The sequence below is a fragment of the Watersipora subatra genome, chromosome 8, assembly GCF_963576615.1.
Source record: "Watersipora subatra chromosome 8, tzWatSuba1.1, whole genome shotgun sequence".
Classification (NCBI taxonomy): domain Eukaryota; kingdom Metazoa; phylum Bryozoa; class Gymnolaemata; order Cheilostomatida; family Watersiporidae; genus Watersipora; species Watersipora subatra.
In genome coordinates, this window is record NC_088715.1 from 37,873,230 (window position 1) to 37,901,035 (window position 27,806).

Here is a 27,806-nt window from a genome sequence, read left to right on the forward strand (position 1 = left end):
TTTTCGCTGTTTGTTTACATACCTGTAAGTAACCAGTACACGATTAGCTTTCCAATATGGCGCATGCGTTACGTATCGCTAGCAATAAAAAAAGTCACGTGGTTACCATTTTAGGGGTTAAAGGTCAATGGCTAGAGTTTCGTTGTTTGAGTACGGCCGAAACACACGCCTGACAAATATTTCATTTAGCCGCATCGGAGGCTATTTTTACTAGTACATGTATTGTAAATAAATAGTCGCCTTAACAAGCTGTTGGCGACATTGTGAACGCCCAGCGGTTCTTGTACGCAATATTGCTCTACATATATATATTCCAAACTATCAATCGTACCAAAGCATTGGAAGCGTATGGATTGTTGCTAACAGTAAAATGAGTCTGAACACTGCACCTTCTAGGTTGAGCAGAGTACCAATTACAGAGAGATATACTAACAACAGCTCTAACTCAGGTTAGCTCACATGAGTTTCTTCGTTTAATCACTCCTCTCTCATATTGCGTTTAGATTTCACTCTCTTTTATCAGTACATTTTTGAGTTCAAGTAATAGCATTAATGACCGGAAGTTTGATGTCTAGTCATATTGCTCAAACAATAAATCATTCGTTTCTTGTAATTAAAAAATCGAACCGGTTGCGGTAAAATAGCAGTTATGCGCCTTTTAAAAGACATTTACTGTTGATGATTAAGAACCGTTCGACTATATCTTTCTACTCCACTCTCATCTTCAGCTTGGCGTCGGTCATAGACTTGCAACTATAGATTGATGATGCGTCGTTTTTATATTGGAAGGAATTTTGGTGTCTGCAAACTTCATATATCGGCATTTGAGGATCACAGCATACTGCAATGAACTTGACAGTTTTGAAGCAGCTAAATATTTGCTTCCAAGTTTTTTTGTTTTCAGAAGGCTTTCCTAATATTTCATTTTAAGTTTTTGTTTCATGAATGCTATTACTAAAATTTGCATCAGGTATGAAATTTATACCTTTTTCTTCCTGACTATGAGACCAAGTCAGGATGGGCTGAATGTAGGAATGGGATCTGAGAGTTTGTATTTAATCAGTCATATTACCTCATTTATGCTTATAATATGACTGCTTTTCCTGTTTTCCTTCCAGCTTCAATTTCCTAAGGTAAAGACATTCTTATCATCCATTATCTCTTCCTAATTTGGCAGCTTTCACTGGCTTGTCAGCTGCAGACAAGCTATGGTTGATCACATAGCGCTCAACACAGTTCCCTTTAGTTTTACTATCCAAAGATGTGCTGCCACTAAATGGCTAGCTAATTTTACTCTGACTTAAGAACCATATTGGCTGTTCATGGAGTAAGATGGCGCCTTACAGTGCCTCGCGTTCCGTGTTCTCAGCTCGAGTTGTGTTACGCAAAACTAACCCGGGTTTGTAAAGAAAAGCAAAGTGAGTAATTGGGGTGTCTCATTCACAGAACTGCATTTGCGCATATTATATACTAGAAATTCCCTTGTCATACAGCCTATGACCAAGGTGATATTGGAAAAAAGAAAGGGTACTGATGGTTGAGAAAGTCAATATTAGCAGTCAAATGACACTGCAGTGCAATAGGAGAATTGCAATGGTAGCTGTAATGTATTGGGTGTTATCATGTATAACAAACAGCAATAATGAAAGAAAAGGATAATATGATTATATCTCTCCCCCTGCAATAGGAGAAATGCAATATTAGAAGTAAAATGCACTGATATTATTAGAATAACCAATATTATTAATATAGTAATACAGTAATAATAGAAAACCAATGCACAATTTTGTTTCCATTTCAAAACGTCATAGCTAACAATATCAAGAAGTTGTGATATTTACATAGATTTTTAGAAAATCTATTTAACAAAACTATTTAGAAAAAATAATAACAGTAACATATTGCCCATCATCGATGTTGTTAGTGTGACTATAACATTTCAATAGTCATCCAAACTTATAATTAAATATTTAATAATCTAATAAGAATCATTAGAAAAAAATATCATCGTCATTTCCTTTACTTTCACTGCATTGGACATCAGTTAGAATACCAAAGTACCCAAAAGTGTCTAAAATGTCAGTTACTTTGAAATCGGCAAAAATGAAACGATTTCAGTACTCCTACGTTAATTACAGAAACCTTCGGCAATTCGACAGTGCTCATAGACTGGTGAAATGTGCACATTATTTTTTCGTGAAATGCGCACAACTTGATTGTTCTATTCTCTGTCGCTCGGCGTTTCAATTGTCGGTCTTAATTTTGATAAAAAAGTAAGGCTTGGCAAGTTTTAATAACGATTTTTGGCAAAATTAATCTGTCTATTTGTGTATAATCTGTTCAGATGGGTAAGTTTTAAGATACTGTCGACACTTTTCAAAGACTTAGTAATATGTTTAAACAGGTTTACTTGCGTTTTGTATCATTATTATACTTAAACGACTCCACAGAAAAATGGTTAAATTTGTTGATGAGATTTCGGTACAAGGGTTTGCGACGTTGTTGATGAACAATTTTCGTGAGTTGTGTGCACATGCATTTATCATAAAACTCTCAAACATTCGCTTCGCTCGTTTGGTCGTGGGAAAATTTAATAATTGATTAATAATAATATTTCAAATATATATATACATATTTAAATTATTTATATTGCCAATATTTGCGCATATTTAGTTATATAAAAATACAAAGACAAAAGTATTTTCCCAATTACTCACTTTGCTTTTTTTTACAAACCCGGCTTAGTTTTGCAAAACACAACTCGAGTTCATCAAAAACCCTGGCCGAGTTCTTTGAACAGCAACTTGAGTTCAACAACTCGAGTTGAGAACACGGAGCGCGAGGCACTGTAAGGTGTCATAGAGTAGGGACCACTGGCCTAAAATCACTACATAGTTAAAAGCGGCTTCAGCTTTAGCTGTACTTGCAGGAGAGCTAACATGGTCGCGCATCACTCTGCGTAACACAAGCCAGTAATTAGACCCTATGGTATCATTAATAATATTGTTGTTGTACTCAGCCTTCTTGGCTACTTTCAGATTTTACGTGGGACTTTATCTACTAGCCCCACTTCTGCTAACTAACTAGCCTAAGATTTTACGATCATTATTCTCATCATTATTGTTATGCAATGCCAATGCCAATCAACGCAGCAATATCAATACTATCCACTCAATTATACATGTATTATAAATAATAATAAACACAACCCCAATAATTGCAGCCAAGTTTCAATACAGTAAGAAAGAAGAAATTCTATGTATACATATATATATATATATATGTATATATATATATATATATAAAATTGGGTAAAAATGAAAGTTAAAGTTAAGTTAAGTTTAAAAAAAATTTATTACCAATAGTTTCATATTGCCATGCAATAATCATCAGATCTACTGTATATATATATATATATATATATATATATATATATATATATATATATATATATATAAATATATAATTGTACGTATATATAGCCAATTTTCATAAATGCAAAATGTTACCATGGTGCTGATGTTATTTTACACTGAGGTCGTTTATCATTATTGATTCACAATGTGCGTGGCTTTTGAGGCTCTTTATATGTAACAAGTTCAGTTTTCATACTATCGGCTATAAAATAACTTGTATTATTGACTATAGCAAAGGCTAGAGCGTGAAATCAGTAATACAAGCTAGATATCACTCATGGCAGTTAAAATATTCACTGTTTAAAGTCTGTTCCTCTATCAGTTGAAGAATTCTTTGCATTTTTAAAGGTAAAGCAATTGAAGAAATAATATGACTGCAAAGGCACAATCTCTGTAGTTCATACGCGAAAAAAGCTAAAGAGCAAAAATCTTTGTAGAATAGAAACATACTTGTTATTTAATGCGTTGACAAGGAGTAGGAGTCAGGCTTTAGTTGCACTTGAATGTAATATTTTTGGAGATGGAGATATTTTTCTCCAGTATAAAAAGTCTCGCAGTTGGTGTTCTCTACAACTATTGGAAACAGCCACAATAATCTTAATTTACTTTCTCATATAACTTTACATTTACGCAACACGCTTGTTTTTGCAGCTGCTCTCAGCTACTGGCAGGACTTGTTCAACAACACCAAATTGTCACCCCCTGAATACAAGTACTTATTCCCTGACCTCAACAATGTTGATAGCCAGGCAGTTAAAGAGCTCCTCAGCAACAAGCTGACACGAGGTAAGTTTTTCACTGGTGGCATTTTCAGTATTTTCTTTTTCAATTTGTTGTTTTAATATGATTTTGGACTGTCAATGTGGAGTCGGTGAAACTTTATGTCCCTTCATCGTTATATGAGGTGCTAGTAGTACGAGATGCTAGTAGTACGAGATACTAGTAGTATGAGATACTAATAGTACAAGATGCTAGTAGTACGAGATGCTGGTAGTACTAGATACTAGTAGTACGAGATACTAGTAGTACGATATACTAGTAGTACGAGGTACTAGTAGTACGAGATGCTAGTAGTACGAGATGCTAGTAGTACGAGATACTAGTAGTACGAGATGCTAGTAGTACGAGATGCTAGTAGTACGAGATGCTAGTAGTATGAGATGCTAGTTGTACGAGATGCTAGTAGTACGAGATACTAGTAGTATGAGATACTAGTATTATGAGATACTAGTAGTAGGAGATGCTAGTAGTACGAGATACTAGTAGTACGAGATGCTAGTAGTACGAGATGCTAGTAGTACGAGATACTAGTAGTACGAGATACTAGTAGCACGAGATGCTAGTAGTGCGAGATACTAGTAGTACGAGATGCTAGTAGTACGAGATACTAGTAGTATGAGATACTAGTAGTATGAGATACTAGTAGTAGGAGATGCTAGTAGTAGGAGATGCTAGTAGTACGAGATGCTAGTAGTACGAGATGCTAGTAGTACGAGATGCTAGTAGTACGAGATGCTAGTAGTACGAGATGCTAGTAGTACGAGATGCTAGTAGTACGAGATGCTAGTAGTACGAGATACTAGTAGCACGAGATACTAGTAGTACGAGATGCTAGTAGTACGATATACTAGTATTACGAGATACTAGTAGTACGAGATACTAGTATTATGAGATACTAGTAGTAGGAGATGCTAGTAGTACGAGATACTAGTAATACGAGATGCTAGTAGTACGAGATGCTAGTAGTACGAGATGTTAGTAGTACAAGATGCTAGTAGTACTTGATACTAGTAGTACGAGATGCTAGTAGTACGAGATGCTAGTAGTACGAGATGCTAGTAGTACGAGATACTAGTAGTACGAGATACTAGTAGTACGAGATGCTAGTAGTACGAGATACTAGTAGTACGAGATACTAGTAGTACGAGATACTAGTAGTACGAGATGCTAGTACTACGAGACGGTAGTAGATTTTATATATGCATACATGTTTAGCATATTGGAATAAGGGGAGCTCAATAAAACTGCCCAGATATCCACGCCTACTGGACAATAACAGATTTCCTGCAACAACGTTGAAATACAGTCAAACATGGATAACTCGAACTTCAATGGACCGAGCAAAAGTGTTCGAATTATCAGAGCGTTCAAGTTATCAGAGCACTGTCACAAGTCCATATATTTACTTATTTATTAGTAGATACATGTACATATACAAACTATAATATAAATCAAAAGCACAAATGGCTTGTTTCAAATTAAATGCTTCTAATGTAAAGTTTAAAACGTTTTCATGAAAAAGTATAGAGATTTTTCTATCACTTGAGATTGGTTTGTTGTTTGAGGTGATGTTATTGCCAGGACGTTTTTCAGATTGACATTGGCAAAACTTGATCGTTGTTGAAATGCTCAAAAGAAAAGACATTTTTTTCTTTTGGGGTTTTACCCACGATCAATTTTGCCGTTTTTTCTTGAAGTTTATGCAGATTACCTTACTTTACCTGGGATTCGTTAAGAGCAACACTCCGAGGCAGTTCAATTAGAAGTTTTACGAGGTTTTACGGTACATTCTATATCACTCACGCTTTTTTAATAGATACTTATTGAATGTACACACGCATTCTGTGTATAGGTCAAACGATGAATAGTTTTTTTAACTAAGACAGCGTATACGTTTAATTACAACAATTTTTAAGACGTTTTAAACATTCAACATTCCGACGTTGATTCAACGCGGAATCAACGTCGGAAAACTATTCGTCACGGGCTAGCCGGGTCACGCACTCAAGGATTTTCGCCACGCACATACAAAACAACATGCAATTTTTGTTTTGTGTGTGCGTGGCGAAAATCCTTGCGCGCGTGACCCGGCTAGCCCGTGCTATTCACCATATCGCAGTATAAATCAAATTTCACCAAACTTTTAGAAAAGCCGTTGACAAAAATATTTTGCCGATGGTGGTAATAACGACGCTTATGAATTACGAAAAGATGAAGTTTACCTCTATGGCTTTGAATAAAGTGATTTTCTAAAGCGATAACAACCGTTTCGGTAGCCGTTGGGCAAAAAAACAGTTCGAATTAACAGTGTTGAGTTCGAGTTATCTATAGCAATTTATCATTACGTGGGAACGGACCAAAGGAAATGTTCGAATTAACCATGTGTTCGAGCTATCCATGGACGAGTTATCCATGTTTGACTGTACTTGATTTTGGTTTATCCAATTTTTTTACTCTCATTCTCATAACTGTAAGACTTTTAATAGTAGTCATAGGTAACTGCCTGCAACACCCCGTAGAGGCTCCAGCGATGCATGTGGGTCTCCGCTAACCTCAACGGTTTAGATTCAATTTTCAGAACTGAGCTTACTCTCAGAGACTGACTGGTCAGGTCTGAATGCAGTTGGTCTCACAGCCTTCTGGTTGAAAGTGCTAAGTGAGCCTCGAGTCCCCCAACTGAAGCAGTGCAAGCGGCTCTTCGTCCAGAGGCTCATAGCACAGCTTGCTCACACTGACCTTCTCTCCCAGGTACTATTCTCCCTTCTCCTTCACCCTTTCCTTGTTTGTCTTACGCTTCCTGCTGTCATCCAGGTCTGCCTTTTATTGTACCAGTTACCAGAGATGTTTATAAGGCGTTAAATATGGCTCGATTCAGTTATATTCTCATCAAAAAATTAACAATTCAGCTCCCATTTTTTCCCCGTCATATTTTCTGTAAGAATCGATTCAATCCACATTTAATTGCAAAACACCACAATTCATTTCTCAATTGTTTTGCTATCTTAAAGGTTGACTTGCAACAAAACTCACATTACAGTTATTTGATATCAAAAGATTCACCATGTCTTACTCTGTTGTGTTGTAGGTGCCAAATATGTGGGAATGTGATTACAAGCTCTTAAAAGCTAAAAAACGAACAGTTAATCGCAGCCACACGAGACCGCCGTAGTTTAGATTCTCTTTCCAAAACGGCTCAAATGTGATGTAGTTGTGGTAGATGGTTTCTGTTTACACTTTCATGCAACCTTATTCGTCGAAATATTTTCACAAATATACTTTACGCATTCAATAAAACCATGTCTATTGTTTTTACCCGTCTGTTTTATCGTCATTGTAATGCTATCACTTTTAGCAGGTATATCTTATAACTTACCGTAAAAATTCATTTAATTTTTTAACCTTAGCTTGAAGGAGTACATATCATTGTCTGATAATCATGACGAGCCTGTTGGTCATCTGTGACAATCGAAAAGTGCTGCAAAAATTATTTTGAAGTATTGCGTCACATGATCAGATTACGACTTGCTGATTAGACCAGGCCGAAACAAAACTGTAAAGTAATGAGCATCTATATTTGATACAAGGTCTTCGTTAAAACCGGAAGTGTTTGTCATAAACTAGTACTACGATAAGTTTTATATTGCGCTTTTTATTGGTCTTCCAATTCACGTGAGAACATCACGTAACAAGACAATAACCAAACTGTAATGACTACGTCAGAGAAATAAATAGATTCCAATCTACGGCGGTCTTTTGTTGTTGAGCTTTTAAGAGTTTGTAATCACTTTTCCACATATTTGGCACTTACAACACAACAGAGTAAGACATGGTGAATCTTTTGATACCAAATAACTGTAATGTGAATTTTGTTGCAAGTCCACCTTTAACTTCAATGACCCGGTTAAATTTAATTCTCTTAAATGAACACAATAAGTTTTTACCAAAAAATTAATTTATGCCATTATAGCTGAATCATTATAACAAAGCAATTACTAATTTTGCTACATGCATTAGCTCAGTCCATGGACTGCTTCTATAGCAAATATCAACTATTTCACTATAAATTTCATTGCTTTTATGGATGGAATGAAGTCATGTCCACCATTTTTGTTGACATACACTTGGTATTTTTCTGGTAAAAACAGAATTTTTGTCATCTAAGTTCAATATAAAGTTTTATATAATTAGCAAAATGTTCTGCACAAGAGTCAATGCATTTGAAAAACCAAATCAATGAATAAAATTGTTGTGTGAGACTGACTGCAAAAGATATAAATCTCAAAGTTTGCCAGCTATATCTACTATGGTATGTCCAGCTATATCTACTATGGCATGTCCAGCTATATCTACTATGGCATGTCCAGCTATATCTACTATGGTATGTCCGGCTATATCTACTATGGTATGTCCGGCTATATCTACTATGGTATGTCCAGCTATATCTACTATGGTATGTCCAGCTATATCTACTATGGCATGTATGCTATATCTACTATGGTATGTCTAGCTATATCTACTATGGTATGTCCAGCTATGTCTACTATGGTATGTCCAGCTATATCTACTATGGTATGTCTAGCTATATCTACTATGGTATGTCCAGCTATATCTACAATGGTATGTCCAGCTATATCTACTATGGTATGTCTAGCTATATCTACTATGGTATGTCCAGCTATATCTACAATGGTATGTCCAGCTATATCTACTATGGTATGTCCAGCTATATCTACTATGGTATGTCCGGCTATATCTACTATGGTATGTATGCTATATCTACTATGGTATGTCTAGCTATATCTACTATGGTATGTCCAGCTATATATACTATGGTATGTCCAGCTATATATACTATGGTATGTCCAGCTATATCTACTATGGTATGTCCAGCTATATCTACTATGGTATGTCCGGCTATATCTACTATGGTATGTCCAGCTATATCTACTATGGTATGTCCAGCTATATCTACAATGGTATGTCCAGCTATATCTACTATGGTATGTCCAGCTATATCTACTATGGTATGTCCAGCTATATCTACTATGGTATGTCCGGCTATATCTACTATGGTATGTCCAGCTATATCTACTATGGTATGTCCAGCTATATCTACAATGGTATGTCCAGCTATATCTACTATGGTATGTCCAGCTATATATACTATGGTATGTCCAGCTATATCTACTATGGTATGTCCAGCTATATCTACTATGGTATGTCCAGCTATATATACTATGGTATGTCTAGCTATATCTACTATGGTATGTCCAGCTATATATACTATGGTATGTCTAGCTATATCTACTATGGTATGTCCAGCTATATATACTATGGTATGTCCAGCTATATATACTATGGTATGTCCAGCTATATCTACTATGGTATGTCCAGCTATATCTACTATGGTATGTCCAGCTATATCTACTATGGTATGTCCAGCTATATCTACTATGGTATGTCCAGCTATATATACTATGGTATGTCCAGCTATATATACTATGGTATGTCCAGCTATATATACTATGGTATGTCCAGCTATATCTACTATGGTATGTCCAGCTATATCTACTATGGTATGTCCAGCTATATCTACTATGGTATGTCCAGCTATATCTACTATGGTATGTCCAGCTATATATACTATGGTATGTCCAGCTATATATACTATGGTATGTCCAGCTATATATACTATGGTATGTCCAGCTATATATACTATGGTATGTCCAGCTATATATACTATGGTATGTCCAGCTATATATACTATGGTATGTCCAGCTATATATACTATGGTATGTCCAGCTATATATACTATGGTATGTCCAGCTATATATACTATGGTATGTCCAGCTATATATACTATGGTATGTCCAGCTATATCTACTATGGTATGTCCAGCTATATATACTATGGTATGTCCAGCTATATCTACTATGGTATGTCCAGCTATATCTACTATGGTATGTCCAGCTATATCTACTATGGTATGTCCAGCTATATATACTATGGTATGTCCAGCTATATATACTATGGTATGTCCAGCTATATATACTATGGTATGTCCAGCTATATCTACTATGGTATGTCCAGCTATATATACTATGGTATGTCCAGCTATATATACTATGGTATGTCCAGCTATATATACTATGGTATGTCCAGCTATATATACTATGGTATGTCCAGCTATATCTACTATGGTATGTCCAGCTATATCTACTATGGTATGTCCAGCTATATCTACTATGGTATGTCCAGCTATATCTAGTATGGTATGTCCAGCTATATATACTATGGTATGTCCAGCTATATATACTATGGTATGTCCAGCTATATATACTATGGTATGTCCAGCTATATCTACTATGGTATGTCCAGCTATATCTACTATGGTATGTCCAGCTATATCTACTATGGTATGTCCAGCTATATCTACTATGGTATGTCCAGCTATATCTACTATGGTATGTCCAGCTATATATACTATGGTATGTCCAGCTATATCTACTATGGTATGTCCAGCTATATATACTATGGTATGTCCAGCTATATCTACTATGGTATGTCCAGCTATATCTACTATGGTATGTCCAGCTATATCTACTATGGTATGTCCAGCTATATATACTATGGTATGTCCAGCTATATATACTATGGTATGTCCAGCTATATATACTATGGTATGTCCAGCTATATCTACTATGGTATGTCCAGCTATATATACTATGGTATGTCCAGCTATATATACTATGGTATGTCCAGCTATATATACTATGGTATGTCCAGCTATATCTACTATGGTATGTCCAGCTATATCTACTATGGTATGTCCAGCTATATATACTATGGTATGTCCAGCTATATCTACTATGGTATGTATGCTATATCTACTATGGTATGTCCAGCTATATATACTATGGTATGTCCAGCTATATCTACTATGGTATGTCCAGCTATATCTACTATGGTATGTCCAGCTATATCTACTATGGTATGTCCAGCTATATATACTATGGTATGTCCAGCTATATATACTATGGTATGTCCAGCTATATATACTATGGTATGTCCAGCTATATATACTATGGTATGTCCAGCTATATCTACTATGGTATGTCCAGCTATATCTACTATGGTATGTCCAGCTATATCTACTATGGTATGTCCAGCTATATCTAGTATGGTATGTCCAGCTATATATACTATGGTATGTCCAGCTATATATACTATGGTATGTCCAGCTATATATACTATGGTATGTCCAGCTATATCTACTATGGTATGTCCAGCTATATCTACTATGGTATGTCCAGCTATATCTACTATGGTATGTCCAGCTATATCTACTATGGTATGTCCAGCTATATCTACTATGGTATGTCCAGCTATATATACTATGGTATGTCCAGCTATATCTACTATGGTATGTCCAGCTATATATACTATGGTATGTCCAGCTATATCTACTATGGTATGTCCAGCTATATCTACTATGGTATGTCCAGCTATATCTACTATGGTATGTCCAGCTATATATACTATGGTATGTCCAGCTATATATACTATGGTATGTCCAGCTATATATACTATGGTATGTCCAGCTATATCTACTATGGTATGTCCAGCTATATATACTATGGTATGTCCAGCTATATATACTATGGTATGTCCAGCTATATATACTATGGTATGTCCAGCTATATCTACTATGGTATGTCCAGCTATATCTACTATGGTATGTCCAGCTATATATACTATGGTATGTCCAGCTATATCTACTATGGTATGTATGCTATATCTACTATGGTATGTCCAGCTATATATACTATGGTATGTCCAGCTATATCTACTATGGTATGTCCAGCTATATCTACTATGGTATGTCCAGCTATATCTACTATGGTATGTCCAGCTATATCTACTATGGTATGTATGCTATATCTACTATGGTATGTCCAGCTATATATACTATGGTATGTCCAGCTATATCTACTATGGTATGTCCAGCTATATATACTATGGTATGTCCAGCTATATCTACTATGGTATGTCCAGCTATATCTACTATGGTATGTCCAGCTATATCTACTATGGTATGTCCAGCTATATCTACTATGGTATGTCCAGCTATATCTACTATGGTATGTCCAGCTATATATACTATGGTATGTCCAGCTATATCTACTATGGTATGTCCAGCTATATCTACTATGGTATGTCCAGCTATATCTACTATGGTATGTCCAGCTATATCTACTATGGTATGTCCAGCTATATAAACAGTTGGTGATAAAATTTTGGTTAAAAATTTACTAAAATGCATACTAAACCTTCTTTTGAGTATGTTTTAGTAAGCTAAATTCATTTAAGTTAGATTCAACGATTATGTTAGACGTCTGTCTCGAAAGTAAGAACTCTGCATGTAGTACATTGTAATGTTACATTATCTTGCATATCATAACCACTAAATTCACTAAAGTCATTGCAGATACAATTTTAATATACTCAATTCGACAATTTAAAGTTTTTTTAAACTATATGTATATATATTTATATATCTATAGATATAAATCTCTATGTTTGTCTGTACAGCTATAGTTATTAAAATCATGGAATGAAAAGCTCACTTTGGGCTGGATTTGAACTCACAGAGAATGCAAGTTTCTAGTCACGCATTTAACCACTAAGCTACACAGTCTTTATCATATATACCATATAGCCTTTTATTGATTGCACACATTAAGTGACGTATTAATTGATACGTTTCACCCACGAGTTACAATGTCTCCGCTATAAAATACTTTTGCCTGTTTTTATGAAGAATGATGCTTTTTGTCCTCGCCATACTATGAGGACTTGGTTGTCCGCCGTATAATATCAACAACAACTTCTCTCGAAATTAAAATTGGTAATTATTGTACTGATTTCGACAAAAATAACAAAAATGTTGATATGCTATTTTGCCACTATATCAGTTTGTCCGCTATGATAAAAACGGATTCGAAAACAAATGAGTGATGAAACTGAATTAAAAGTTTGAAGTTTACATAATAAAACCTCCTTCAAGTATGTTTTTAGTGAGCTAAAATCATTTAGCACAGTTTTATTCAAGAACAGTTAGATTCAGTGTTTATGTTGCACGCCTGTCTCGAAAGTAAGAACTCTGCATGTAGTTGATTGTAATGTTACATGAAGGTATTGCAGATAGCTATAGTTACTAAGGTTAACATATTGTTTTGTTACTATTTTTTACTGAGGATGATTTTCACTAAGTTGTGTTTGCATTAGACAATTACTATGGGTTTATATACCACTCTATACGTCTATACGATATTTTCGTCTTATGATGCCAACACTGAAATGAACTAAAATTATATAATCGTATACCAAATAAAATTTTATTGTAATTGTAGCAAAACAGACTATATTTAGCTATTACTAGCTAATGATTTCACATTTACATTTAAACACTTTTACAGTATTATTTTTCCGTCTAATTTGTTTCAACAAAACACTTCTTTCATTATATGACATTTAAAACTTACAGTTGTTTGAAAAAGTTTGAGAACCTTTACAGTTGTTTTTTTTCTCTTAATTCATTTGAACTGCACAAAAACACACTTTTCCATTGATATGAAGTTTGAAAGTTAGAATAGTAAATGTTGAAAAAAAAATTTCATGTCCAAAGACTTTTTTATTACTTGGGCAATGCCCGGCATTCATCTAGTTATCTAATATAAAAATGTAGTCAAACAGTCTTTGGTCCAGTGTTGAAGGATTTTACCAGCAGATATATGTTTAGGTCATTGTTTAAAATGTTTCTGATCATCCATCGTAAGACAAAAATAAATTGAAACCACGATTTTATGTAGTTTTTGTGAGTAAAGGAAAAACGACCTAACTGCTTCGTTTTTTTAGGCAAAATGATCACATACCTTCCAAAGTTTATTGAAGGAAAGTTTTGGATGTGTCTATTAGCACTGAAACGATTTGTAATCATTGTTTTTGTATAGGTACAAAGGTGAGTCGTTATAAAGGTTTTTCAATAGAATGAAAGATATTCATGAGCTCATATAAAGCTCATAAAGAAGTTGTCAGAGCTCAGGTTAAAGAATAGAGAAAGCATAATATTATTATGTTTTATTATTCATCTTGAGGTGTTGACTGATGTTCTAAAAAAAGAATCAAGGAGATTGACCAACCAGAAGCTGAGATATAGCCAGCCAAACACAGGTCTACCAAAAAACAAAAGTGTTTTGGTAATCATCAATATATGACGTAAAAATTCGACTTGTGTGCCATTGGTCAATTAAGCCAACTAATGCGCTCTCCTATAACAATCACGGCGTTTTAATTGGGTTAATCCCTGGGAGTATAGAACAATCAAATTGGGCCTAACAATCATCGCTCCTAGAATTCCGAACCAGTCCCACCGACGTGTAGATTAGTTTTAGCATAAAATAATTACACGCATCTATTATTTCGCAACATTTCGCTATCTTGCTAGTTCAGCTCAGTTTTGTTGTTCTCCTACTTAGCTTCCCTATTCAGACTCATCTTTAGCGTTGTTCAGATTTTTTTAATTATAGCTAATAAATGGAATCAATTAAATCAATCATCAATCTCGGTTATCATTTGGAATTTTCTACAAATTATATTAGTTACATCATTTATTCTATACGCAGTTATATTATTATTTTGTATAATATGCATTATGAATATTATATAAATCATAAAAAAATAATCATAGATAAGATAATAGATCAATAGAAAAATCAAAGCAAAAGTTATCGTTTTCTTTTCTTATAGCAACAGCAGCACGGTCAAGTTAGTCTTTTTAAGATTATGGCTGTAGTGAACTTCTAGTCTGTTAATAGTGACGATAATCATGAAAATCAACTGAATGCTGCAGTAGATACACAGTAGAAACATGATGAAGGAACAAAAAGTCCCATTCCTATTTCTTATTCTAAACAAACTGCAACTCGCGGATATCGCATATAGACTATACGCGCGCCGTTCGTTGAACAGATGATCTTCGGAGCATATCCGTGGAGAGCGAGTTAAAATTTGAAGCACAGTAGTCAAAATCTGCTCTTCTGCTTTGAAAAATCATGGCGAGGGGTTGTGGGCAAATGCCTTTACCACACAATGTTTGGTTGATTTTTCTGAGAACCCAGAGCTAGTATGTAAATTATTTACTATCGCGAGAAGCGTTTCACATCTCGTAGCCAAAACAATCATTATACATAACGGTGGTAAGAGTGCGCAACTCCGGCACATGACCATTAAGTCGATTTTATACGTCACAGTTTTCGGGATTTTCGAAGGGTTTTCCTCTGATTCTTTATTAGGTAGACCTGTGTTTGGCTGGCTATATCTCAGCTTCTAGTGGGTCAATCTCCTTGATTCTTTTTTTAGAACATCAGTCAACACCTCAAGATAATTAATAAAGCATAATAATATTATGCTTTCTCTATTCTTTAACCATAGAGGTATAATAATTATATTAGTGCATAGAACATGTCATTGACCGATAAAATATACGCAGTGATATTGAGATCTTTTAAAACGTGTGCGACTTGTAACACGGGACTGCATTGATGTCTTCACTTTGGTGCGTACGTAGTAACAGACTGGATTACTTAAGATATCACTGTTCGAGATGGATTTTTTTTCAGCGCAGGAATAATAAAGGTAGCATTGGTGCATTTTGAGTCGAGTCGTTGTGCTGCAATTAAAAACAGCGAATCTAGTCAATTTCTTACTAGTGGCAGTAGAGACTCGATTCTATTCTTACTGGTAGGACGCTCCGAGTCGATACAATTCTTACTGGTAGGACGCTCCGAGTCGATACAATTCTTACTGGTAGGACGCTCCGAGTCGATACAGTTCTTACTGGTAGGACGCTCCGAGTCGATACAATTCTTACTGGTAGGACGCTCCGAGTCGATGCTCGTTTGGTAGATGAGCATTGCATAGTCGAGCAAGGATATTAATTCGACTACCCATATCTGCCAGTTGCACATAGCAAACAAAACTGGCCTTGGTATTCACTAGTCACAGAGTTTCTCTTTCTCTACTTGAGGGTGCCATTCTGTGCCTCGATTGTGTAGATCTATCAATGTCATATCTATGTTATAGATGTATACTAGAAGAATGCCCGGCGTTGCTCAAGTATTTAAAATCAGCTTATAATGTAGTTGCTTGCCACTTGCCATTCGCCGGGCACATCGCCAATGGCTACCGTAATTTAAGCTAGCTATCTACTAGCTCTTGCTAATTTACATAGGATGACATTGCACCATGAGGGAGAGCGATAGCGTCTATTCACCCACATAGTGACATATCGCCCAAAGAGTCATTCAATCTCAAGTAGCTAAATTGGTATGGCAATTGCCTGGTAAACAGGAAGTTCCGAGATCAAATCCTCTGTGATACAGATTCTTCATTCCAATATTTTAATAGCTATAGCTGGACAATTGAACTACAGACTTTGAGACATATATATATATATAGATAAGCACACATAGGCCTATACATAAAGCTATTGCTAATTGCACTGTTACATAGAGTTATTGCTAATGGACCCTGTTCCATAGAGTTATTGCTACTTGAACCTGTTCCATAGAGTTATTGCTACTTGAACCTGTTCCATAGAGTTATTCATCTTTTCACCAGTGTTTTAACTCATCCATATTGTCTATTCTTGCTTCTGTTGGCTATTCATCCATGTTACTAAACTTGCATAGAGCTATCCATGCTAACAGCAGTTACATATAGTTATTTATTTTTAACTAGTTCTGTTTACTCACAGCATTTACATAGAGATATTTATGCTTGTTCTACATACATAGAGTTGTCTGTACTTGCTTCATTTAATTTTGTATGCTGGCGGCAATTACGTAGAGGTATTTAGACTTGCACCATGTGCCCGCATTTACGTACTTGCTTCACTTGTTCGTACTTGCTGGTTATTCGTACTCGCTTCACTTGCATAGAATTATTCATAGAGTTACTCATCCTTGTAGATAAAAGAGGAAGTGATAGAAAGCTCAAGAGATTCTCCAGGTCAGTTAGATGCTGTTGCTAACTTATTAACACGTTGTAAGTGGGAATAAGAGAGGGCAGAGGAATGACCGATGTGACCGACTCGCAGCCAATCTGCGATTAGTTCTGCCAGCCAATCTTTGAAAGATTATAAAATTGAGACCGATTCTTAAGCAGCGCCAATCTATATATATACATATATATATATATATATATATATATATTTCTCAAAGTATGTTTGTGGATATGTCGTATGTCTGTCTGCATTCCAGCTCTAGCTATTAATATCTTGATATTAAAATGCCGCCTTTTGATGGATTTGAACTCACGATGAATGCATTGACAAGTTTCTTATCCGGACGCTCTATCGCTGAGCTAGAACGACATATTTCATATACTGTATACCCCATGCGCATGCAAATTATTTTAGCCTTGCGCCCACGCGCGTTATTATGCCTCTGTTAAGAAATATTTTCGGGAACTAAGTTTATGCGACACTGCGCTTTTTCGTTTTATTTTTGGTTGGGGCTAATTTATTCCGCCCCACGATATCGACAATAATTTATCTCGAACTTAAAATTTGGCGATTTGTGTACTGATTAAATAATGTAGATTATTAAAGGATAATAAGGATAATGCATTATTAAAGGATAATAAGGATAATGCATTAATAAAGGATAATAAGGATAATGCATTATTAAAGGATTATAAGGATAATGCATTATTAAAGGATAATAAGGATAATGCATTGTTAAAGGATTCATCACTGAACTCGCCATGGCGAGTTATCAGTTATACGGTATATCCGGTGTCCGTTATAATAAAATTGTTTCGCAATTAATAAATTTCTGTTAAAAATTTAAAATTTACTAAAATACATGCTAAAACTTCCTTCAAGTGTGTGTTTAGTAAACCAAATTCATCTAAGTTAGATTCAGCATTTATGTTACACGCCTGTCTCGAAGGTAAGAACTCTCCACGTAGTCCATCGTAATGTTAAATTATCTTGGGCCCGCAGATCATAACCACAAAATGCACTAAAGTCATTGTAGGTACCATTAGTTACTAAGGTTAACATAGTATTTTGGTACTATTTTTAATTATGATGACTTTTACCAGGAGGTGATTGCATTAGATAATGATTATGGGTTTCCATACCACTCTATGTACGTCTATAGTCTACGCTATTAGCCTACATGCCAATTTTTGCATGCCAACACTGAAATGAACTAAAATCATTTAATTGTTACCAGATAATTTTTTATCGTAATCGTAGACTACGATTAGAAATAGACTATAATTAGCCATTACTTGCTAATGGTTTCACATTTACATTTAAACACCTTTACATTTTTATTTTTCTTTCTAAGTTATTTCAACGAAACACTCCTTTCGAGTTATGAAGCTTTAAATTAACAGTTGTTTGAAAACCTTTACAGTTGTTTAATTTAGCTGTCCTGTACAAGACTTTTCCCTCCTGACATGAAGTTTGAAGTTATAGTGGTTTGACAAAGTTTGAAAATCGTTACAGTTGTTTTTATTTTCTCTATTAATTTATTTCAACTACACAAAACACCTATATCATGATATGTAGTTTGAAAATTAGAATGGCAAATTTCGTTATATGTTAACACAAATCAATTTTCGGTTCAAAGGCTTTTTTATTCCCCGGGCAACGCGGGCTAGTACAGCTAGTTTATTTATATATATAAATCTCAATGTTTGTCTGTCCAAATATAGCGATAAAGTTTTAGGAATGAAAAATTCGTTGCTCACTGGATTTGAACTTCGGTATTTATCTAATGCACTGAACTGGCTGTACTATGGAATAACTTGTACACATACTAATTACACCTACTAATCTTTCATGATTTCATGCTCAACACTGCAGTTAGCGTGATGAAAAAGGCTTGAACTCAGATGTCCAACAAGACTTGCAATTATCGTAGGTTTGTAGTAGGCACTGCAGCCGATGCAGTATGAATTACACAGAAATAAACACAATACATAGAAATAAACACAGTACACAGAAATAAACACAGTACATAGAAATTAACACAGTACACAGAAATTAACACAGTACACAGAAATTAACACCGTACACAGAAATAAACATAGTACACAGAAATAAACACAGTGCACAGAATTAAACACAGTACACAGAAATAATCACAGTACATAGAAATAAACACAGTACACAAAAATAAGCGCTGTACACAAAAATAAACGCTGTACACAGAAATAAATGCTGTACACGGAAATAAAGAAAACTAGAGTTTAAAATTTAGAATGATAAATGTTGTATATGTTGATTAAAAATAAATTTTTTGTGCAAAAACCTTTTTTATTACCCGTGCAACATTGGACATTCAACTAGTCTGCTATAATAATAAGAGTGGTCACTGTCCGAATTCACGGGTAAATGTTGGGAAAAAGATTGCATTGTGCGGATTTAAACCCATTACCCACCATCAATGTCATTCATTAATCTTACAGGAATGCTGAATTAATGTGCGTATACTTATTCCTTGAGCTTTATTGACACATCTGACGATCTGTGACGCTCAGGATACTAGCGTTAATAACTACTCTGTTATTCTCTATCGTCAGGTTGTGCTGGTCAATTAGGCATGGGGTTTATTGTTCAACATGGAGAATTTACTTCTCATTTAACTTGTGACTTGTAACTTTAACTCATGTAACAGCGTGACTTGAGATGTTCACGACATCAGTGTAAAGTTATCTAAGTATAAATGCAGCAAATGTCCAGTTCACGTGTCTCCGCGTGTCCATTTTCTAGTTCACGTGTGTCCATTGTCCAGTTCACGTGTCCCCGTGTGTCCATTGTCCAGTTCACGTGTTCAATTGCCCACGTGTTCGATTGTCCTATTAGATTATTTTCCTATCATGTACTTTTTCAGAGAGAATTTGGTAAGATGTTATTTTACTAAAATTTTCATTTGATAGTTGATTTTACTGGAATAAGAATATTGAAAGAGATCTTGGTACAAACTAGTTACAATGTTTACTAGTTACAACTGGTACAACGTTCTATTTTTTAACCCTTCCGTATAGTGGCGTTTAATTGAAGGTGGTGTTCAAATAAAGAGTGGCACTGTACTTTTCGACTTCCTCATCAGATTTTTGAAATGATAGATTGAACCTTTTCACAGACGAAGCGACGCTAACGTTGAATAGATTTTACACTCTCTGTTGAGCGGATCGACTTTAATATTGTGGGTCTCAGCATTCTGCGGGTCTACATGTAAACTGTTTTCCATTTATGTTGAAGTATCAGGTGGAGTTATATGAGGAACTACTTCGGTTATAAAATATTAGCGTGGTGCTGCTAAGTATCTCAATGGGGATGCTTTTCAAAGGTTTAAATAAAAAACCATAAAGATTTAGAGTTAAAAACCATACATAAGGTTTTTAATTTTTGAAGATGTTTTTAACGTTTTAAAGTTAAAATACGTCATAACAATGGCTGTTATTACATTGTACGGTGTTTCTAAAGAGTTGTCTCATCGTTAATCAAAACACGTTAAAGTCTTCAAGTCATATTGTAAACCACATTATGGATGAATCTGAAAACAATAGATATGATTTAGACCTTAGTAACTTTGAATCAGAGTGTAGTTCTGATGATTGTGACAAATCATGGCAACCACTACAAAAAGAATGAAAAAAATTAATTGTTATTGATGTAATTGAGTCATTATTAACACTTTTTTGTGGGTACTTTTTACTGATCACTTGCTATTATGGGTTCGTAGAGTTTAAAAATGTCAAAGTAGTAGGCAAATGGAAGTGGCGTTCAATTAAAGGGTGGCGTTGTATTTTTCAACCCTTCTTCTATAGTGGCATTCCATTAGAGGTGGCGTCCAAATAGAGGTTTTACGGTAAGCTGATTGTCAAACAGGCTTATTTTGAAGTTGCCTGCCCGTTTAGTGTGTGATTATTTTCGGTTCAGCTTATTTTAGTGAGAACCTGTTGATAACTAGATTCAAAATCAATGGGGGTTTGTCTAAGTAGTCTGGCATTCAGTTGGATTGCCGGTTCTGATATTACATGTATATTTAATTATGTTATAGTAGTACGTAATATATATGTTGCAATATATTACGATATATGTAGCACTGTTTATAGATATATATATATATATATATATATATATATATATAGAAGTCCTATATATACTATCTGTACTACCTGGCATTTCCCGGGTAATAAAAAGGTCTTTGCACAGAACATTTATTTGTATTTAACATATAACAGCATTTGCCATTCTAACTTTCAAACTACATATCATGAGAAAAGTGTTTTGCCTAGTTGAAATTATTTAAGAGAAAATGAAAACAACTGTAAAGGTTTTCAAACTTTTTCAAACAATTGTGATTTTCAAACTTCATACCAAGAGGAAAATGTTTTGTGAAGGTCAAATAAATTTTAAAAAATAAAACAACTACAAAAGGGTTTAGATGTAAATATGAAATAATTAGCAAGTAATTGCAAAATTAAGTCAGTTTTTCTACGATTACAATAAAAGATCACTCAGTAATGATACAATTAGTATGAATTAAGAAAACAAAATAAAAGTCCTGACTATGTTGGATTATTAATAACAATCCTCACACAGAAGCGTGTGTATAAAAAGGTTAATGTTCCACCAGAAGTTATCCATCAAAACTTTGAATACGACGATACTGGTACTGTCTTTGTCTGACCGAATGGAGAGAATGTCGAGGCTCCTTCTATAATTGTCCACTTTAGAAGAGTTGGCCTTGACCCCAAATATACTAATTGAACCGTACAAAAAATATTGCTTAACAGGTGCATCGGAACGCGTGGGTGCAGTGCTAAAATAATTAGCAAGTGAATTCGTTATATGGTATATGATAACAACTTAGTTCATTTTGTCTAGTATGGCTCAGTGGTAGAGAGCCTGGATTATAAACTTGCCTTAGCAGTCTCCATGCGTTCATATCCATCAGATTGCGGATTCTTTATTTTAAGATTTGAATAGCTATAGCTGGAACTACACAAATACACACAAACTGAGAAATATATGTATGTGATATAACTCGGTTCTCGAATGTTTCGGTTCTCCACCAATTCAGTTTTCTACCAAAACAATTTGAGATCTGCTCGTCTCGGATCTCAAACTTGTTTGAGATACAAACCGAATGTTTGTAAACATTCGGTTCACGACCAAACCGTAGCTTGCGCATTGGAATTGAACGTTTGGAACAGCATGAAAACATTCGTTAACAAAGGGAGAAGCGAGTCGCGCTTCATAAATTCTTTATAAAAAGGGAGGAACCATTTGGGACGACGTCTCCTCTACGGAAGAGATTTGCTAAGGAAACAACTCCTCCAGTCGAGTTACCCTAAATTGTTTTAGAGGAGGATTCTCCTTCAGAGATATGAATGAAGTAAATTTTTGATGTAACCGATCTGTTGCATTTTTTGCTGTTTCATTATCAATTTCTGCAATTTTTGATATTGTATCCTAACCTAGATTGCTTTCGATGTTTTAAGCGCAAAACATACAAAACGTTTACTTTTCAGCTTCTTTTTTCATCATTCTAGATAGAATTTGTTTTATTAAAATTAGACACAATCTATATCTACCTGTTTTTATTTATAGTATGTTTATGGTACAGTTTATGTTTACAGTACAGTTTATGGTGTAAAATGTTAACAAAATGCTTTACCGAAGTTGATTTTCCGACTTGGAATAGATTAAAATTGTCATGCGTTAGTTCTAATGAGAATAATTGTTTCGGATCTCGAACAGCTCGGTTTTACAACAACTTTCTGGAATGGATTATGTCCGAGAATCGAGGTTCCACTGCGTATATACATGTATATGCATGTGCTATATATGCATGTGCTATATATATATGAGCTATATGTAAAAACTAGCTGTGCTACCCGGCGTTGCCCAGGTATTAAAAACCAGCTTATTAACAATGAGAGGTAATGAGATTTGCTTGCCACTTGCTATTAGCCTGGCACTTTGCTAATGGAAAATTTGAGTAAGCTTGCTAATAAGATCTATGGCTTTTACGGAGCCAAGCCATGACGAAAGCGCTAGCCTATTTGCTATCATATACCGACATTGCCTGGATAATCAATCAGGCTCTGTGGTTTAGTTAGTAAGGCGTCGGACTGGTGAACCGGAAGGTTTGAGATCAAATCTTCTGCGATACTATTTCATTAATCCAAGATTTCAATAACTATAGCTGGATGCACATATACACCAACAGTGAGCATCGTATACATATATGTATATATACATATATATATATATATATATATATACATATATATACATATATATATATATACATATATATATACACATTAATGTATACGATGCTCACTGTTGGTGTATATGTTATATCCAGCTATAGTTATTGAAATCTTGGATTAATGAAATCGTATCGCAGAAGATTTGATCTCAAACCTTCCTATATATATATATATATATATATATATATATATATATATATATATATATATATATATATATATATATTAGTGAAACATGGATAACTCGCCCTCGGATATAGCGAACACAAGGTTAATTCGAATGGATTTGCTTGGTCCGTTCCCACGCAATAATAAATGGCTCTATATAACTCGAACTCAACGCTGTTATAATGAACTGTTTTTTGCCCAACGGCTACCGAAACGGTTGCTATCGCTTTAGAAAATCACTTTATTCCAAGCCATAGAGGTAAACCTCAACTTTTCGTAATTCATAAGCGTCGTTATTACCTCCATCAGCAAAATATTTTTGTCAACGACTTTTCTAAAGGTTTGGTGAAATTTGATTTATCCTGCTATACAATGAATAGCACGGGCTAGCCGGGTCACGCGCGCAAGGATTTTCGCCACGCACATACAAAACAAAAACAGCATGTTATTTTTGTTTTGTATTTGCGTGGCGAAAATCCTTGAGTGCGTGACCCGGCTAGCCCGTGATGAATAGTTTTCCGACGTTGATTCCGTGTTGAATCAACGTCGGAATGTTGAATGTTTAAAACGTCTTAAAAATTGTTGTAATTAAACGTATACGTTGTCTTAGCTAAAAAAAACTATTCATCGTTTGACCTAAACACAGAATACGTGTGTACATTCAATAAGTATCCATTCAAAAAGCGTGAGTGATATACAATGTACCGTACAACCTCGTAAAACTTTTAATTGAACTACCTCGGAGTGTTGCTCTTAACGAATCCCAGGTAAAGTAAGGTAATCTTTGCATAAACTTCAAGACAAATTGGCAAAATTGATCGTGGGTAAAACGCTCAAAAGAAAAAGATGTCTTTTCTTTTGAGCATTTCAGCAACGATCAAGTTTTGCCAATGTCAATCTAAAAAACGTCCTGGCAATAACATCACCTCAAACAACAAACCAATCTCAAGTGATGGAAAAATCTCTATACTTTTTGATAAAAACGTTTTAAGCTTTACATTAGAAGCATTTAATTTGAAACAAGCCGTTTGTGCTTTTGATTTATATTATAGTTTGTATATGTACATGTATCTACTAATAAATAAGTAAATACATGGACTTGTGATAGTGCTCTGATAACTTGAACGCTCTGATAATTCGAACACTTTTACTCGGTCCCTTGAAGTTTGAGTTATCCGAGTTTCACTATATATATATATATATATACAGTGAAACATGGATAACTCGCCCTCGGATATAGCGAACACATGGTTAACTCGACTGGATTTGCTTGGTCCGTTCCCACGCAATGATAAATGGCTCTATATAACTCGAACTCAACACTGTTAATTCGAACTGTTTTTTGCCCAACGGCTACCGAAACGGTTGCTAATGCTTTAGAAAATCACTTTATTTCAAGCCATAGAGGTAAACCTCAACTTTTCGTAATTCATAAGCGTCGTTACTACCTCCATCGGCAAAATATTTTTGTCAACGACTGTTCTAAAGGTTTGGTGAAATTTGATTTATACGTACTACTATACGATGAATAGCACGGGCTAGCCGGGTCACGGGCGCAAGGATTTTCGCCACGCACATACAAAACAAAAACAGCATGTTGTTTTGTATTTGCGTGGCGAAAATCCTTGAGTGCTTGGCCCGGCTAGCCCGTGTTATTGCGCCCAGTGCCCCAATGACAATACAATATATATATATATATATATATATATATATATATATATATATATATATATATATATATATATTGGGCTATAGTATTGGGCAGTTGAGTTGTGGTGATTGGTTGAATCACTTTTGCCAGCAAACTTTTTAAAACATTGAAAACAAAAGGTAGCAAAGAATGTGCACTGGCCCTACTATTGATGATGAGCAGATAACTCCAATGCAGTGAAGAATGCTCAGCTGCTACTAGCAGTCTGTCTATGGTTCACTTATCCAACTTGCTTTGTTTACATGTTGCGACTACATCATAAATCGCTATTGTAGCCGACTTGGCATATTACATAAGAGGCCTTTTTAATTTTTAGCTATCTATTTCCTAAGGCTTATCGGGATTCATGTGGGGACAACTCTAAGCAGAACCAATTTCTCTCTGATTATGGCATTATGTTGTGCCAAACATATTTTGCAGATCATGGAACTGAACTCCCAAGCCTTGATGTCAGTAGTTCGGCAGCTGAGGAAGAGGGGATGACTCCAGCCAGCTTTGGCTTTGCATATGACTTAGTAGATAACCAAACCAGGGATACATTACATATTAGTGGAAAAACAGCTCCAATGTCCTTGGAGCCTGCAACAAACACAGTTGCACCATCCTTTCAGCTGGGCACAGATCTAGTTCCGCTGTCCTTTGAGCAGCGTGCTGATCCAGTTTTATCATCGTCTGGCTCGAGTGAAGTCACGGATCCAGCGTCTTTTAATATTGAAGAAGTTGATGTCTCGGTACCTTTAGACTCTAGTCGCTTATCTTTGAGCAAAATCGTGAATGTTGAGCCAGCTGAAGTGGAAAAAGGAGATGCACCTCCGCAGTCTGAACAAGTAGCTAATTTGGAGCAAAATTGCACAACACCTTTCAGCTGTCCAAACAACGATCAGAGAGAAATAGCTGGTCGGCTTCTATCATCAGGCGACTCGGGTTTGTCTGATTCGCTACTCTATCAAGAAGATGGCAAACCACTTTCAGTTGCTTCGGAAGCGCTTGATGAGTCGTTCATGTGGACGGAGACGAAGGATGGTACGACGAGTAATTTTCGCTGTAACTCATGTCCGTACACATGTGGCTACAAAAGTCGTATAAAGCAGCACATGCGATCCGTACACAGCACACTCAAACCGTACAAGTGTCATTTGTGCGAACATTCAACAGCAGTTCGAGCGTCCCTCACCAAGCACATAAACGCTGTTCATCGTAAAATAAAGCCGTACAGCTGCTCTCTCTGTAGTTATACCTGCAGCCTCAAGAGTTCTCTTGAGGTGCATTTGTCCGGTTTTCACAGCAAGCAATACCGATACACCTGCCCGCACTGCAACTATGCCGCTTCTTCCAGAAATGTCCTTGACATTCATGTTCAAGCCGTGCATTTAAAGGCTAAACCGTACAAGTGTCCCCACTGCGAGTACAGCAGCGGATATCCCCAGTACATTCCTAAGCACATCGCAGCCGTCCACGAACGGCAAAAACCATTTGCCTGCCCCCACTGTCCCTATCGGTCATCTTACAAGACATATCTGCAGAAACACTGCGACGCTGTGCACAGAAATATTAAACCTCACTCGTGTCCCCACTGCCCGTATACAACCTCTTATCCACAGTATCTCACCACTCATATCTCAGCCGTCCATAACGACGAGAAGCCCCACAAATGTCCATATTGCAATTTTCGATGCGCATACAAGCAGTATATTAACAAGCATGTTGAGCTAGTGCATGCTGGAAAAAATATGGATAAAATGGCTGACATTAGAGTTGATGGACCAAATGGAGAAGCTGATGCGTCATCAACTAAAGACTCATCTGCGCTGAGTGCAACATTGCGTTCCTTTAGTAATCATCATTTAGACTGTAATAGACTCAGCTCGGGTTTCGGGGAACTAGCTGAGAATGCTGTCAGTAAGGCAAGTAGTCATCCCGCCCTGCCAAATGAGGTTGCAGTGTCACAGTTGGGTCAGTCATCACCCAGCTACATCGACAGTCAATCGGTGAAGAGTGAGCCTCCAAGGAACGTATGGCCAGAGATGGACAACTCCTAGCATTGTTTCCATCAATTTTTTGCTCTATTATTACGGCACAAGCTGTTGTATGTGACTGTGTTTGGGCTATAGCTGGGTTCTATTTGCCTTAATAAAATTCATTGATTGATCTGTATGCTTGTTTGTCATCTGCTGAATTACACTTATTTCAAATTGACTTTTTGTCTTTAGTTTGCTGTCTGTAGTTTTGCTTCAAGGTCATGGTATTACATGCTTCAAGGTCAGGGTATTACATGGTGTTACGTGTTGTTACATGACTCAAGCTATGCAGTAGTTGTCTGTGAATTGGCCTCCGTTTTCCCTCAAAAACATGAACACGGCATT

At 35.7% G+C, this 27,806-nt stretch overlaps 1 protein-coding gene across 1 annotated transcript; it reads left to right on the forward strand.

Annotated features, from left to right (window-relative positions):
- The first annotated feature begins 334 nt into the window (after positions 1 to 334).
- Positions 335 to 27,591, forward strand: LOC137401731 (uncharacterized). The gene is made up of 5 exons (XM_068088191.1): positions 335 to 449; positions 4,068 to 4,202; positions 6,775 to 6,944; positions 17,228 to 17,267; positions 25,864 to 27,591. The coding sequence occupies exons 1-5, from the start codon at positions 371 to 373 to the stop codon at positions 27,480 to 27,482; spliced, it is 2,043 nt and encodes a 680-aa protein (XP_067944292.1). The 5' UTR covers positions 335 to 370; the 3' UTR covers positions 27,483 to 27,591.
- Positions 27,592 to 27,806: the final 215 nt, after the last annotated feature.